Source organism: Hemitrygon akajei, chromosome 9 (genome assembly GCF_048418815.1).
Source record: "Hemitrygon akajei chromosome 9, sHemAka1.3, whole genome shotgun sequence".
NCBI classification, from domain to species: domain Eukaryota; kingdom Metazoa; phylum Chordata; class Chondrichthyes; order Myliobatiformes; family Dasyatidae; genus Hemitrygon; species Hemitrygon akajei.
The window spans coordinates 100,093,409-100,110,825 of NC_133132.1; the positions used below are offsets into that span (position 1 = coordinate 100,093,409).

General features: G+C 44.0%; 1 protein-coding gene across 4 annotated transcripts in view; it reads right to left on the reverse strand.

Moving 5' to 3' along the window:
* Positions 1–17,417, reverse strand: part of arid4b (AT-rich interaction domain 4B) — a 145,673-nt gene that overhangs the window by 42,691 nt on the left and 85,565 nt on the right. For all 4 annotated transcript variants that reach the window (XM_073056633.1, XM_073056630.1, XM_073056631.1 and 1 more), the window contains 3 exons: positions 13,707–13,804; positions 8,615–8,870; positions 3,744–3,907 (listed from right to left, as the gene is read on the reverse strand). In XM_073056633.1, the coding sequence (XP_072912734.1) occupies positions 3,744–3,907; positions 8,615–8,870; positions 13,707–13,804 (518 nt within the window). The remainder of the gene's footprint in view (positions 1–3,743; positions 3,908–8,614; positions 8,871–13,706; positions 13,805–17,417) is intronic.

Consider the following 17,417-nt stretch of genomic DNA (forward strand, 5'->3'; position numbering starts at 1 on the left):
CAGGTGGAGGGTGCAACTCCTCATATTCGTCTGGGTAGCCTCCAACCAGATGGCATTATGGCAAGTTCTAACTTTCAGCAATGTCTCCGCCCTCCACCTTCTCTTTTACTATTCCCATTCTCACTCCTTCTCTTCTCCTAACCTCCCCATCACCTCCCACCTCCCTCTGGTTCTTCTCCTTCCCTTCCTCCCACAGTCCACTCACCGCTCCTATCAGATTCCTTCTTCAGCATCTTCTATCTTTTCCCACACATGGCCTCCCAGCTTCTCACTTCATCCACCCCTCCCCCACTTTCCTTCTCACCTGCCTACTTGTAGATGCTGGATATCTAGCATCTGCAGGAAATGATTGTGTTTAACTGAAAGTTAGTCTCGGGACATCGGCAGGTAAACCCACCCCTTTCCCCCCCTCTTTGCCCTCCTCTCATGCCTTGACACTCACTCTTTCGTTACTTTTCTTCATTACACCTCTCTCTTGGTACTGCATTTCAAGCTTCTTTCCTCCTTGCTTTGCACTCTGCATGCCAGGGATGCTTCTTTCCCTGTTCTCCCCACCACTTCCACACTGCCCAATGACCATGATATTTTATTTCTAAGCACATTCCTGGAGCAATTTTGACAAAAGTAATTTTTAATTAAGCCTGATTTGGATTGAGATCATTAGTCATAGGAAAGGGCCATTTCCAATGGGTGGGGAATAAAAAGGGGAGGTACAGACTACTGAAATTTAACATAATGGGGATTAAGAAATGTCTTTTGGAAGGAGCCTTCCAAAATGGGAAGGTTAAATAGTTAAATGTATTGAAACATCAATTACGCTTTCTTTCAGTACCTATCCCATCCACACAAGCATACTGGTTAGTGTGTCTCTATTTTAATTAGCTCGGGGCATCAGAGATCAGAGTTCAATTCTGGTGTCCTCTGTAAGAAAGTTTATAATATCCTTCCTGTGTGTGCATGGGTTTCCTCCCAAAGTCCAAAGATATGCTGGTTAGTAGACTAATTGGTCATTGTAAATTGCCTTGTGATTAGTCCAGGATTAAACGGATGAGTTGTTGGGTGGCGTGACTCGGTGGTTAGGAGAGCTTATTCCATGCAATATCGATAGATAGATAGATAAATGGAAAATCTACATGCTGAAAATATGGAGGATGATCCACTGGTGTCAATTGAAAGGGTGTGAGAAAGACTTTTTGTCTGGAGGAGATGCAAGTAGATATTAGAGAAGAATAATGGAAATATTTTGCTAATATGAAATACAGAACACTGCAATGGCTCAGAACCAGGCGTACAGGAAAATGCTACGAAAACTCACTCTCCAGATTGATTCATTCTTCCAAAACAGTGGCTCCTTTACTACCATAGTTGAGATGGCTGTCAGCCAAGTCCATTTTATTTCCTGCACTCAGACTCTCTCTCCGTACAGCTGAAGGATAAGGTTTCCCAGGTAATCACCTTCCAGCCAACCAGTGGATCATTCTCCATATTTTCTGCTGCTTTCATCAAGGATGCCACAACTAAACACACCTTGCCCCCTACTCCTGTCACCTTTTGGCATTCTGAAGAGACTTTTCATTACCTTTGTTTATTCTCAGATCTCCAACATCCACCCTTCATATGGTTTCCTATGTAACTACAGAAATTCCAAAGCTTGTACTTTTGCCTCATTAATATCTGAGGATCCAAATACTCTTTCCAAGTGAAACAACCATTTACTTGCTTCTCTTTCAATTCCATTTGGCTTCCTTTATGCAGTTTAATCTAGAATAGAGAATCTGAACTCATGTTGGGTGATAACTGATCTTCCAGTTAACTGTAACTTTAATTCTCCACCACACACCCATTCTGATTGCTCTGTAGCCCACCTGAGTGCAGACCATCTCATCTAGGTGATTTGTCTACTTTCAGACCTTTCATCTTACCAAGCACCTTCTCTTTTGTAATAGTGACTACACTCACCTGCTCTCTGACACCCTCGAATTTCTGGCATATTGTTGGTATCTTCCACAGTGAAGACGATCCAGAATGCTTACAAGTTTGTCTGCCATTACTATCTCTCCAGTGTCATTTTCCAGCAGTCTGATATCCACTGTCACCTCTCTTACATACACTTCATATATTTAAAAAAGCGTTTGGCACCCTCTTTTATATTATTGGCTAGCTTACCCTTGTATTTCATCTGTTCTCTCCTTATTACTTGCTTAGTTGCCATCTATTGGTTTTTACAAGCTTCCCATTCCTCCAGTTCCTACAAATTTTTGCTATATTACATGCCCTCTCTTTTGCTTTTATGCTGTCGTTGACTACCCTTGGCAGTTAAGTTAAAGTTATCCTCATTTTAGAATACTACTTCTTTGGGATGTATCGATCCTGTGCCTTCCAAATTGCTCCCAGAAACTCCAGCCACTGGTGTTCCCTTCCAATCAACTTTAGCCAGCTCCTCTCTCGTGCCTATACAGTTCCCTTTACTCCACTGTAACACTGATACATCTGATTTTAGCTTCTCCCTCTCAAACTGCAGTGTGAATTCTATCCTATGATCACAGCCTCCTAAGCGTTTCTTCACTTCAAGCTCCCAAATTAAATCTGGTTCATCACACAACAGGCAATCCAGAATTGTCTTTCCCATTGTGGGCTCCACCCAAGCTGCTCTAAAATGTCATCTCATAGGAATTCCACAAATTTCTTCTCTTGGGATCCAACACAAACCTGATTTTCCCAATTTATTTGCATATTGAAATTCCCATGACAATTCTAACATTGCCTTCCTTCAACTATTCCAGCAAAGCCCAATGTAAGCTTGAGGATTGCCATCTCATCTTCAAGCTGCATGGTAACATAATGCTATTACAGCCCCAATGATCAGGTTCAATTCTGCCGCTGCTTGTAAGGAGTCTGGATATCCTCCCCATGACCATGTGGATTTCCTCCGGGTTCTCTGGATTCCTCCCCATTCCAAAGATGTACAGATTAGTTAGGGTTAGTAAGTTGTAGGCATGCTATATTGGCATCGGAAGCATGGCTTGTGGGCTGCCTCCAGCACATCCTCAACTATGCTGGACGTTAATGCAAACGATGCATTTCACTGTATGCTTTGATGTTTCAATATCTATGTGACAAATAAAGCTAAACCCTTTGATCTAACTTTGTTAAAGTGCCTGGAGCCCAACACAGAATTTAACGATATCAGATAACCAGCCTTTCCAGTTTCTGCCAGCAGTAGATAGTTCTGTGTAAGGGCGGAAATGCTAAAGGTGCTCATTGAGTCAGGCAACACCTGTATGTGGAGGGGACAGGCTGGGACAGTGGCTTTGCTTCTGTCTCTAGGGATGCTGGCTGATATGCCAGGCATTCCCAATATTTTGTGTTCTAATTTGACATTTTCAATTTTATGTGGTATCTGCCTGGTTAATTGTTACCTCATTTGAAAAGGTCCCATTATACTAATAACAAAAAAAAATCACATCTTTAAGGTTGTAACGAAAGAATTACAATTAGGGAGTCTACACTTTCTCAGGCTATTCTATTCTTGCACCCTGTAGAATAATGTTTTCCTCTATGCATCAACACACCATGCAATTTGCATCCCTTCCCCAAGAAAATGACACAGGACATTATTCAGATGATGCATCAACTCATAGGTTAGAGGTTAGCTGGCATCAGACCTAATGTTCAGCACTGATTCACTAAGATAAGCAACTACACACAGCAATTCATTTTGTTTTAAACTACAGAATACTCACACGTGTTTTTCCTTATCCACTGTTTTTTGTGGTTTTAATTCTTCCGTTTTACACCTTTGATCGTCGTAGATTTGATTGCTTTTCCCTTCCTCACTTTCTTCGGTTTTCACTTTGCTGCTCTCTGGTGCCTGTGCAGTACGGTCTGGCAGCTGTCGTTTCCTCGTCTGAGACAACAAAACAGCTCAGTTACTAACGAGCAAAGGTGCTGCCTATTCCATGTTTACGTGGCTTAGGAGGGAAGTGGAAGCGAGGCGACAGTGGGTGGAAGGATGGAGGAAGAAATAAAGGGACCGACCTGCTCTCAGTTGTGGGATAGAGCAGGGTCCATAAGATTACAAGACATAGGAACAGAAGTAGGCCATCCAGCCTATCATGTCTTCACCACTATTCCTTCACGGATGATTTATTTTCCTCTCAAGCTCATTCTTCAGCCTTCTCCCTGTAACCTTTTGACGCCCTTACCAATCAAGAACCTATTAACCTCTGCTTTAAATATACCCAATGACTTGGCCTCCACAGCTGTCATGCCAATGAATCCCACAGATTCATCACCCTCTGGCTAAAAAAACTCCCTCTCATCTCTGCTCCAAAAGTACGTCAACCCAATGTTACTCAAAAGTATTAGAATAGACCAAGAATTACTGGTACCAAGTCACTGACTGATAAGTTGGTGAAACCGGATACAGTACTTTGTTAGAATAATTAAAGCCACCTCACTAGTATTTCTAGTTCCTGATGGGTTTATAAACAGTAAACACCAGAGATTCTGCAGATGACAGGAGCAAAACCTCACATTCTGTCTGGGCAGCCTCCAATCTGATGGCATGAACATTACTTTCCCTCTTCTTCCATTCCCCACCCTGGCTCCCCCGACTTTTTCTTTTCACCTGTATAACACTTGCCCCTGTGACCCTAGTCCTTCTCTTTCTCCATGGTCTACTCTCCTCACTTATCAAATTCCTCCTATTTCCACCCTTTACCTTTTCCACCTTTCACCTCCCAGCTTCTTACTTCATCCCTCTCTCCCTCACCTGATCTCACCTTGTTATCTTCTAGATTCTAATTCTCCCCCCCACCATCCCTGACCTTATTTTGGCTTCTTCCAGCTTCCTTTCCAGTCCTAATGAAGGGTCTCAGCCCAAAATGCTGACTGTTTATTCCTCTCCATAGATGCTGCCTAACCTGCTGAGTTCCTCCAGTATCTTGTGTGTGTTATAAATACATCTTTCAGAAAGAGGCCGCGTCTCAAGTTGCTAATCAGATTTGTTGCCTTCTCACATGTATTATGGACATAATCTAAACGCATTCAATGGAACTGTCAGCAACAGCGGGCAAATTCAAGACATACAAAGATTCAAAGACACATTTATTATCATAGAATTATACACATTGAAATTTGTCTGATTTTAGGCAGCCACAAAGTAACCTAATTGAAAAAAACAAAAACCATTGCAGAGAAAGAGAGAGAAATAAAACATCTTGCCAACAGCACCCCGAAGCAGATCTGTTCACAGAGCAGCTGAAGTAGGCTCAAAGCGTGGATCTCCAGTTCATCACACCTGCGAGGGAGACACGCACAGCAGCCATATCAGTTCATACCCTTGGTGCTGTGGTGAAAGGAATGAATATTCAGGGGAGAGCGAGCGAAATCAGCCCGACCCTCACCTCTGTACTCGACACTTGGACTTCCAGTCTGTCTGCAGAGATGTTTAAATTGTCCAAGCACCAAGTAGTGCCACATTCCAGGACCTGAATTCAGGTGCCCCGATATGCCTGGGCCGCTCTGCCTGAAGCCGTTCTCGGTCTCACCAAATTGGCTCGGTGCTTGGAGCAATCCAACCTCACAACCGGATTAGGCAGAAAGGCATCGAAACTCTTCCACATCAACTCCTCTCCAAATCATTCACTCCATCTCAGACAGCGATACGAACTCTGTCTGCTTTCCTGGATCGAACCTGAACACATTGTGCCTTGGAATCCCCCAACACGGTTCATGGAGCCTTGCCTCCACCCGCCTCCTCGCTGTCTGCATGATCATTCACCACAAATTGCTTCATGAAAGATGTTATAAGGAACCTCTTGCCTTATGATTTACCAGTAAGTTGTTGCACATCTTTGGTAGGGCCATCTTAAACTGGAAATTTTAAGACTGTCAGGTGAAAACCATACTAGAGGAAGGGTTCCAGACAATCAGTTATAGAACACAAAATACTCTGCAGATGCTGGGGTCAAAGCAACGTGCACAACACGCTGGAGGAACTCAGCAGGTTGGGCAGCATCCGTGGAAATGAACAGTCAACGTTTTGGGCCGAGACCCTTCGTCAGGAATGAAGAGGGAGGGGGCAGGAGCCCTATAAAGAAGAATGGGAAGGAGAAGGCTGGTAGGTGGCAGGTGAAAAACCAATAAGAAGAAAGATCAAGGGGTGGGGGAGGGGATAGGCAGCTGGAGAAGAAGGCAGAGGAAAACTTGGATGGGGGAAGGGAGGGGGAGGGGATTACCGGAAGTTGGAGAATTCAATGTTCATGCCAAGGGGCTGGAGACTACCCAGACGGTAGATGAGGTGTTGCTCCTCCAACCTGAGTTTGGCCTCATCATGGCAGTAGAAGAGGCCATGTATGGACATATCCGAATGGGAATGTGAAGCAGAGTTGAAGTGGGTGGCAACCGGGAGATCTTGTCTGTTGTGGCGGACAGAGTGGAGGTGCTCGACGAAGCAGTCCCCCAATCTGTGGAGGCCGCACTGGGTGCACCGGATGCAATAGATGACCCCAACAGACTCACAAGTGAAGTGTTGCCTCACCTGGAAGGACTGAATGGTGGTAAGAGAGGAGGTGTAGCACTTATGCTTATAGGGACAAGTACCAGGTGGGAGATCAGTGGGAAGGGACGAGTGGACCAGGGAACCGCGGAATTATAGAACCCTGCAGGAGGCTATTCAGCCCATTGTACCTGTACTTGGTATCAGATGCTGCCTATTACAATAAGAAAGTCATGCATCTCTATCAAACACTTCATATCTTCATAACATATTTTAAAGTGCATATAAATTGTATGCATGATTTTTCTGAAGGTAAAGGAAATAGCCATGAAGGATAGGGCAGGCATGGTAACATAGTGATTAGTGTGTAACTATTACAGAGCCAGTGACCTGGGTAAAATTCCTCTGCTGTCTGCAGGGAATTTGTACGTTTTCCTTGTGACTGTGTGGGTTTCCTCCCACATTGCAAAGATGTACGTATGGGTTAGCAGCTTATTGGTCACATGGATGACCTGTTATCCTGCCATATCTCTAAATTTTAAAAAAATTAAAAACTGGAATAATGCAATCTGCAAATCTGATTTTGTGCTCAGTTGATAGTACTGCTTAAGGGACAAATGCTCAGCAGGGCAGTTAGGAGAATGCCCAAATTCTTCAAAATAGCATCCTGGGTTCTTTTATAGCGCATGGATGAAGAGATGGCCGTAATTCAGCTTTTCTCCTAAGGAATGACACCCCCATTAGTGGATGACTCATTCAGACAATTCTTCTCAAGTATCTGGAATGAGGACTCTGGTAAGGCTGGCACTATGTGGTAGAACAGCTGCATGTGTGTAATGGATATTTTGAGCAAGACAGATGTGGATATTTTGAGTAAGACAGATGTGGCTTGGTTTGATGATCTACATAATTAATTAAAGCCTGTTATAACTTGGAAAACAGTGTTTGCAGATGGCATATATCCACTACGATATACAGTATATTACATCCAGCAAATAATCACATTCCACCCTGCTCATGACTGTTCATCAACTCTCATCAGGAGGAGGCTATGTAGCATCCACGCCAGGACCACCAGACTCAAAAAGTTACTTTCCCCAAGAAGTAAAGCTGATCGACACCTCCACCCACAAACCCACTCCACCCATCACCACCACAACTACTTTATCATTACTTGTCAAAGTCATGTTATGTGCAGACACCCCTCTATGTACTCAATGACTTGGCCTCCACAGCCATAGTGAATTGCACAGTTTTACCATCCTCTATCTAAAGAAACTCCTCCTCATCCCTGTTTTAAAGAGGCAGTTCTTGTATTCTGAGGCTGTGCTGCCAGGTCCTACTCTCCCACACACTGGATGTCCAAACATGCCTTGGTTCAAAGTGATCCAACTGTGGAACTATGTGAAGAAACTGCTAGGCCCTGTTCTCTTCTGCGTTGGATATAGCTTCCCTATATCAACTCAATCAAGATCATTTAGGATTCTGAATATTTGTCAAATTGCCTCTCAACATCCAATGTTGAAGCAATAATCCACTTTCATTAATGAAGGTGCCGAGACTGCACCTGGACATCCAGTAAAGGGATTGTGCTGAAAATTGTTCTTCCTACAGCTGGGGGCAGCTCAAGAAACCAAGACCAAAGTAACTAAACAACAACTGTCTAATGAGCTTAAAGCAGCAGCTTGAACTTCAAGTTCAAGTTCAATTGTATTCAACAGTATACAACAAACCAAAACAACATTCCTCAGAGACCAAGGTGCACAACATATAACATGCACGGCACATCATAATAATGCAATAATTTTTAAAAATAATGAAAGTTGACATAAAGTGCCTATACAACATATAATGAAATTATCAACAGTATTTCTGCTACTGGCGGTGTCATAAATAATGTGTACTGGGTGAGAGCAGGGTGTTCAGAAGTCTTCCATCCCAGGGGAAGAACTTGTTACCCTGTGTACTTTCTGCCTGACGGCAGGAGGTCAAAGACCTTGCAGGACCTTGGACATGAGATATTTGAAGGGTCCCAGTTACTTTATCCACTCCCTGCAACAATCCACAAATGTCAGTCAACAATTAAAGTAATTAAGTATTTTCAGGATTTACCCTGAGGGATTTGGTTTCCTGAGCCTTCAGTTCTTCATCCTGCACAACAGTGCTGCTTTCATTCTCATTTTCATCCTCAGTTTCAGCTACACGTGATGTAATGTTAGTAACCTTTTCCTTTTCATCTTTGTGATCAAGATCATCAAGACCCTTTTCACATTCTTTCTTCTGCTTTCCTGCTTTAAGGTCTCCATGGAGCGATGTTGGGAATTGAATGTTGGCTGACTTGCAATAGTCTTCAAAGCCACACAGGTATCTGGGGGAAAGAAACATTTAAGACTCTAAATTAATCACCAATCCAGTATCAGTTCAACAGGCTAGAACAGCCTCCTTCTTTGCTGTATTTTTATTTAGAACTACAGTACGGAAACAGGCCTTCGAGCCCAACATGCCTACGCCACCTAATTATACACGTGACCAATTAACCTACTGACTTGTACATCTTTAGAACATGGGAGGAAACCCATACGATGACAGGGGAATGTACAAACTCATTACAGACAACGGCAGGGATTGATCATGGGCCGCTAGCATTGTGATATTATTATGCTAACTGATATATTCTGTATTTCTACCTCACTTGGCTCAACCAGCAAGTGGGAGGGTAAATGTAGCATGAATAATCTGAAGGTATACTTCATAGACAAACACTGAAAGAACATGATGAAAATTGGCTAGAGTGCCAAAAGTCTTGTGTAGTGGTCACCAATCTTTTTAAGCCCTACCTCAGCCTTAGTGAAAGGCAAGATTGACTCCAAATCGATTAGTTACACGCATGCACACCAGGGCAGAAAAGACCGGAAGTAAACACTCGCAACCCGGAAGTAGAAATAATGTATGAACACCAGGGGTACCCACCCTTTTCTGCACCACGAACTGGTTTAATATTGACAATATTCTTGCGGACCGGCCGACAGGGGTGGGGTGGGGGTGTTAAACGTAACAGGAATACAGCGAAGCAGGTTTCTTATGTCCAGTCTATTCCGCAATTTAGTTTATGTGGCTCTCAGCTGCTGTCCCATTTGCTCACGTTTTTTCCGCTGGAAAAAAACTCAGTGGGTTTGTCTTTAAGTGCAGGGTGCTTGGACTCAAGGTACCGAAGCAGTTTTGAGGGCTTCATTGCCTCATTAGATAGCCTCCAGATGTCTTGGCCAGGTGCGGCTGTTCCCGTACCGGGGCCACGGCGGTCGCAGTCCGGAGAGAGCAACCGACCGAGCGGGGAGTGCGACAGGACGCCCGCCCTCCCCCCTTGTAGAATCTATAGGCCAACAAAAGTTTGTTTCAGTAGATCGCAGCGAGGTAGCTGCTCTGCTGCTTATGAAACCCTGAGCCCGAATGAGGTCTGTGAATATTTTAGCACCTGTTCCCACGAATTTTCCATGTGCTAAACAGGTTTAGAGGCTGCGCCCATCTGTCTGTGCTCCAGGCCAGTAGCATCGGCACTTCTCGCCAGCCGCATGAAACGACCGGTTACCTGAGGCCAACCAGTGATCCCTGACGCGCTTGGGTAATGACCTCGCGTGTATTCAAGTTCACAGTGGGCGTGACAGGGAATGAGGAAAGGTGCAGCTGACTCGTATCGTTTCCTCGCGGCCCGGTGGTTGAGGACACTAAAATACACTGTAGTGCGTGGCGGGGAGCTACACGCATGCGCACTGGGCAGAAAGAACAGAACTAAAACCCCGCAACCCGGAAACAATCTCTCATCTTCATTTTTTTTGGGATCGACTGGGAAAGTCTGAAAGATCGACTAGTCGATCTCAATCGATGGTTTGGCGACCACTAGTCTTGTGGAGTACCCAACTTCTGCTTTGGGCTGGCTGGCGAATGCAAAGGCAAAGGTGAATGAGATCATTGAACCGAACAGGATCAGCACTTCCACCGCTGTACGCACTACCCACGCCACCCACCCTGCGCATCGACTGCTTGTTTCACTCCCAGGCAATGCAGCATCCACGCCAGGACGACCAGACTCGAAAACAGTTACTTTCCCCAAGGAGCAAGGCTGATCAACACCTCCACATGCAAAGTAAATTTTCAAAGCACATATTTGTCACCATTGTTACGCCTGTGCCCCCCCCCCCCCCTTTTTGAGAATCGCAAGATCGCTATTAAGTCAGGTCAGGAGACCCAGGAAATGAGAGAGAGACGTTTGAAATGTCCTGGCCCTCAGCGATACAAAGCAACGGGAAGCGGCCATTGTCTCTTGGAGACGGAATTGTGTATTGAGTACTATACTTCGTGGAAACCCTCAGGCAACGTGGGCTGGTTGGGGCATGGCATCATTCCACCCTGATTGACATCTGAGACCCCGTGAGTGGGGATAAAAGAGGGTCTGGGGAACAGCCCCTCAGACGCACCAGAAGAAATGCTAGAAATTCTGTAACAGCGTAATAGCGAAAGCCGGTGGAAAGCCACGTGCGTCCTTTTCCATTTGCCTCGGAATTGGTGGGCCTTGCCACAGAAGAACGGCTTTAGCTAACAACAAAGGAGAAATCAGCCCCAACGACTCTCGAAGGATTGACATCATAAAAGGAATGGGCAAGTTTTAATCCGTCTCTCTCTCTCTCCAACAAAAAGCTGCAGCTTGAATGAACTTGAGTGACTTTTATATTTCCATCGGACAATACATTATCCCCTAGACAACGATAGAGCTATTTCTTATTGATTATTATTATACCTGCGCTTTTAGATTTAGTATTGACGACGTATATTATCTGTATGTTTGCATCGATGTTATTTTTGTGTATTTTTATCAATAAATGTTAAAAATAGTACCATCAGACTTCAACGGACCTCTCTATCTTTGCTGGTAAGTGACCCAGTTACGGGGTATGTAACACCATATACAACCCTGAGACAGGTTTTCTTGAGGGCATACACAGTAAATCCAAGAAACATAATGGAATCAGTGGAAGACTTCACCCAACAGGGCAGAAAACAAACTGCAAATACTAAAGGGAAAAAAAGTAATAATAATAAATAAATAAGCAAAAAAAATCGAGAACATGAGATGAAGAGCCCTTGAAAGTGAGTCTACAGGTTGAGGGCGCAGTTCAGTGATGGGGAGAGTGAAGTTATCCCCTCTGGTTCAAGAACCTGATGGTTGAGGGGTAATAACTGATGCTGTACTTGTTGGGCAGTCCTGAGGCTGCTGTACCTTCTTCCTGATGGCAGCAGCAAGGAGAAGACAGCACGGCTTGAATGTTGGGGGTCCTTTATGATGGATGCTGCTTTCCTGAGACAGCGCTGTGTTGATGTACTCAACGGTAGGGAGGGCTTTACCCATGACAGACTGGGTAGTATCTACTACTTTTTGTAGGATTTTCCATTCAAGGGCATTGGTGTTCCCATACCAGGCTGTGATGCAACCAGTCAATGTAATTTTCACCACACATCTATAGAAACCAACAAACACTCCCCTCCATGCCACTATTTTATCATTTCCTGTCAGCGTCACCTTACGTACAGACACTCCAGTGCCTAGTGCTACTTTATGAAGATATACTTACTCTATGTATACAAACTACTTTATGTGTTTATACTTTTGTGTTTTTTTATTATTGTGTTCTTTATCTACTGTAATTTCTTTGTTCAGCATTGGTTGTAGACAATTATTTTGTTCTCCTTTACACTTGTGTACTAGAAATGACATTAACCAATCTTGAATGCAGACATGAGATTAGTACAGATAGGCATGATGATTGGCATACATTAGATGGGCTGAAAGGCCGATTTCCATGCCGTACAACTCTACAGTTCATCTTTCCAGGGCCTCATTATGGACTTCTGCTATTCAAGGGCAGGCACAGTGTTTTAAAGCAGGAACAGACCAGTAAAATAACTTGGTTTTTCCTATATATATATAAAGTTCTAAGGCCCTTCAATCCGGTCTCAGCTGCTCAATGTAAACATATGTGACTGTCAGCTGCACATTGGCCGAGGCTTGGGTGACCTTGGTTCTGGCAAACAGCAAGGAATCCACTGCAACTGTTGTAGTCTGTTTGTCTGCTTTCTTGAAAATGATACACTGCATTTGATGTGTGAGTCTGAGATGCCTACAAGAAAATTAATCTCAAGGTGGTATAGAGACATATACAGTATGTACTTTGATGATGCATTTACTTTGACGTTGAAATTTCCCATTCAAAATGTTGCATTGAGGCTTCAACTCAAATGCCTGAAGCTGGAAGATCAGGTTATCCACAGATGACATTGTCAATGCATGGAAGTTCATCTCTTTACAAATATCTAACTGCACAGAGCAGAGCTTAGTCATGATGGTGCTAAACGGCGACTCCTTTGCTTGCATCTTTGGAAACAGCTCTATTTCCATCTTTAATATCTCTTTTTCCCTTTCAGGGTTCTTTTGAAGATACTGACCTGGAGTTACACGCTGACTTTGGTTCTTTGTGGGAATGGGACCCGCTCTCGGGGTTTCACAATTGGTCATTATTCAACATGCCAAGGACACGGCCTAAGAGCTTAGCTTGCCTTTGGAGGTTCGAGATTTCGTGGCTCTGGAGACGGGGATGTGGAAATCGGAGGTCGGTGTCCCAGCAGGAGATCGCTATGTTGTGGAAGCCAGAAGATCTCTGGCTGTGTGCCCAGAGACCCGAAATCATTGGACACAGAGCTCAGAAAAAGTGACTCAATGGACTTTTAACATTGTAAACCAGCGAGTTGTTTGTTATCTCTCCCCTCCCGCTGTGAAACAGAGATACCTCTTTCTCCTTATTAGGAAGAAAGAGAGAGAGAGAGAGAGAGAGAGCCTGTGGTATGTTGAATACTGGGTGAATGAGTAGTCTTTGGGGTACTGTAAGTCTGGGTCCTTGCTGTTGCTTTGCTGCACACTTGAGTGTTCAGTGGTGGGTACCAATGCTTTTTTTTTGCTGGTGGGGGGAGGGGGGATTGTTGCTTGCTGCTGCTTATGAGCGGGAGTGAGGGGAGCTGGGGGCAACTTCGGGATTCTAACATTTAACTGTCATTTAAATGTACCTTTGAAACATTGAAAACACTATACATTATAGCAAAATAAAATCTCAGTCTATGTTTCTATGTCCAACAAATTATATTTAAATAATGGACTTACTTCCTGTATGCACATTTGACATTGTAACCTGCAGCAGAATTCATCACAGGGATTCCAAGGTCCTGATAGACCTGCTTCCACACAGCACCACTTTCAATCTATGGGGAAAAATAACATCAGTAAATGAGTAACGTCACATTGAAATAGAAAGAAAAATCTGGCCCAGTGTGTAATGTAGTTCAAAAGCCAACTAAGTTAAATATACTGTTACTCACCTAACCAACAGAAACACTCAGTAGGATGGATACAGTAAGAAAGTCCACGACTGAAGTTGGGCACTTCATTATACATTTAATTCATTTACTCTTGTCAGTTACAGAATCAGGGAAAAGGATGTCTGGGAAGGCTGGAGATTTGTAATAGGACAGAAGGTAAGAGAAATCAAATGCCAAATAGATGATGGTCAAAACATAATGGAGTAATAAGGGGACACAGACAAAATGCTGGAGGAACTCAGCAGGTCAGGCAGCATTTATGAGGGGATTAAACAGTCAATGATTCAGCCTGCGACCCTTCATTGGGACTGCAAACGAAGGGGGCAGAAGCCGGAATAAGAAAGTAAGAAGAGAACAAGTAATAATAGGTTTTTTTTTAAATAAAGAGATTCTGAGAAAGTGTAAGCGATTATAGCAATGATGCAGCTATTAAAGACACTTTTAGCCTGGGAATAAGGAGAAAGAGCATGTATAGAGACATCTAGAGTTGCACCAGTGTACAAACTATGCACCAATCGTGATCTCCTTCAGTCATACAGTCTCTCCTCCACTCCAGATACCAGCCTCACCTGTTCCTCCACCCCCACTGGTGGCAGTTCACATATTCTCTATTACTCAGCACAATCTGGCTGAGAGAAAGTGTAAGTGCTGTTGAAGATCAATATTTGTTGAACTGAACCTTAAGTTCATAAGACTGTGAAGTATTTAAGAGATGAAATGCTTGTCCTCACGTTTGTATGAAATATCTATGCAACAACTCAGGCAGCCAAGGACAAAATCAAAGTGAGAGCTGTGCTAAGAATTAAAGTCATAGTAATAAGAAGTTTAAGGCCAAGTTTGAAATTGAATATAGATGCTAAGCAAAATCACAACCCAATTTGTATTTAGCTTCGGCAGCACAGAGGAGACCACATCCTGAACAGCAAATAGCTTAATGAAAAGAGCATTCTAACTGTGGGGAGGGATTAGTACTTTGATGCAAGTTAAAGAGAATGCATTGCTACAGTGGCCTTTAAAGTACATGTTTGTGGCCAAAGGCAGTGAACAAGCAACTGCAGATATTAAGTTCAAAATTCGAAGTACATATTTGTCACCATGCACACATCCCTGATAATCATTTTCTTGCGGTAAATGCAAGAAACAAAATTAAATCAATCTAAGACTAAACCCAACAGGACAGGCAAACAAACAATGTGCAAAAGACAACAGACTGTGCAAGTACAAAAAGAAAGAAAGAAAATAAATAAATAAAATTGAGGATGTGAGATGAAGAATCCTTGAAAGTGAGTCCTTATGTCGTGGGAACCTTTCAGTGATGGGGCAAGTGAAGTTATCCTCTTTGGTTCAAGAGCCTAAGGGGTAATGAGTGTTCCTGAACCTGGTGGTGTGGGTCCTGAAGATCCTGTACTTTCTTCCTAATGGCAAGAGTGAGAAGAGAGCATGGGGTGGATGGTAGGGGCCCCTGATGATGGATGCTGCTTTCCTGCAAGAGCACTCTGTGTAGATGTGCTCAGTGATGGAGAGGGCTTTATCTGTGATGGACTGGGCCACATTCCCTACTTTTTGTACAATTTTCTGTACAAGGGCATTGGTGTTTCCATACAATGCTGTGATGCAACTGGTCAATATACTCTCCACCACACATCTGTCGAAGTTAGACAAAGTTTTTGATGACATGCAGAATCTTTGCTAACTCTAAGAAAGACTGGATCTGTACATGGACCCTTGCTATTTTAGTGATTAGACAGGCAGAGAATTCCCATCATCTCAATTCTCCCTTTTCTATGAATTCTTGGGTCACATATCACAGTGCTTGTCTGAGGAAACCCAGGACATCAACACATTCAAGGGGTGAACCTAAAAACTCCGTACAAGCAGTGTGGGAATTGAACCTCGATCACGATACCTGGTGCTGCAAAGCATTATGCTAACCATTACACTACTGTGTCACCCTAGTCCAATCAATTCAAAGGATGAAGTAAGAAAGAAGCTACATTCATTTAGCTTTCACTTGGAACAAGATGAAGCCTGTAGAGGGGAAAACTGGATGGCTGTTTTGAAATGAAGTGGGGGGGGGGGGTGGTTCAGTCTTCAAGACAAAATGATCAAGTGATTTAGAAGGAGCAAGCAACCACGCATCTCCATTAAAAAGCCAATAAGGCATATTAATCTGGGTGTGCCCACTGGGCATCTCTTAGCAGCTGACTGGCAGTGGTAAAGGCTTTCCTTCAACCCATGCAAACAGAAGGGAGGGAAGACTCCACTTTTCTCAGCTGATGTTATTCTCAAGAATTTGTACAAAACTTCATCTTGCCCCATTAAGACTCATTCAATTGTTGCCATTACTTCATTGGAACAATTACAGTTGCCAGATTCTGATAACCCATTAAACTTTCCAAAACAATTACCTTTTGGAGGTAGAGTGAGTGATGAACCACTGCACCCAGGTAATGGACACAAGATTCCATAAAACTACCACAAACCTTGAGAGGCACAGACTCCAATATCCCCTTATAGATGTTGTTACAACTACAATATCTGTAAGTTAGAACAACATAGTCCATAGAGGGATAACCAAAAATAAAGAATCATGGCAGGGGTCACCAACCTTTTTTGCACCACAGATCGGTTTAATATTGACAATATTCTTGTGGACCGGCCGACGGTGGGGGGGGGGGGTGTTAAACATGACCGGAATACAGCGATACTCGAAGGAGGTTCCTTATGTCCAGTCTATTCCGCAATTTAGTTTACGTGGCTCTCAGCATTTGCTTCTGTCCCGATTGCTCATGTTTTTTCTGTTCAAAAAACTCAACAGGTTTGTCTTTAAGTGCAGGGTGCTTGGACTCAAGGTACCGAAGCAGTTTTGACGGCTTCATTGCCTCATTAGACAGCCTCCGGGCCCAAACTCCAGTCTCCTGCCCGCCTGTCACCTTGGCCAGGTGTGGCTGGTTGTGGGTGGGGTGAGAGGATATGGTAAAGGCCGAGGTCCCTGTGCTGGGGCTGCGGCAGTCGCAGTCCGGAGAGAGCGACCGAGGAGTGTGATGGGGCACGCCCCCGCCCTCCTTGTAGGATCTATCGGCCGACAGAAGTTTGTCTCGAGGGATGATTTTCAGTAGATCGCAGCAAGTTAGCTGTTCTGCCCAAATTAGGTCGTCTGTGAATATTTTAGCACTGGGTTCCCCATGAACATTCAGTGTGCTAAACAGGTTTAAAGGTGGCACCCATCTGTCTGCGCTCCAGGCCAGTAGCAACGGCACTTCCCGCCGGCCGCCCGAGGCCAACCAGTGATCCCTGGCGTGAGGGTATCGCTGCATTTAGGCGACTGATGACCTCGCGTGCGTTCAGTTCAACAGTGGGCATGACAGGGAATGAGGAAAGGGGCAGCTGACTCATATCGTTTCATATCACCAAATCACATTGTTTCCTCGCAGCCCAGTATTGGTCCGCGGCCCGGTGGTTGGGGACCACTGCATTACGGGTACTTAATAAAGGA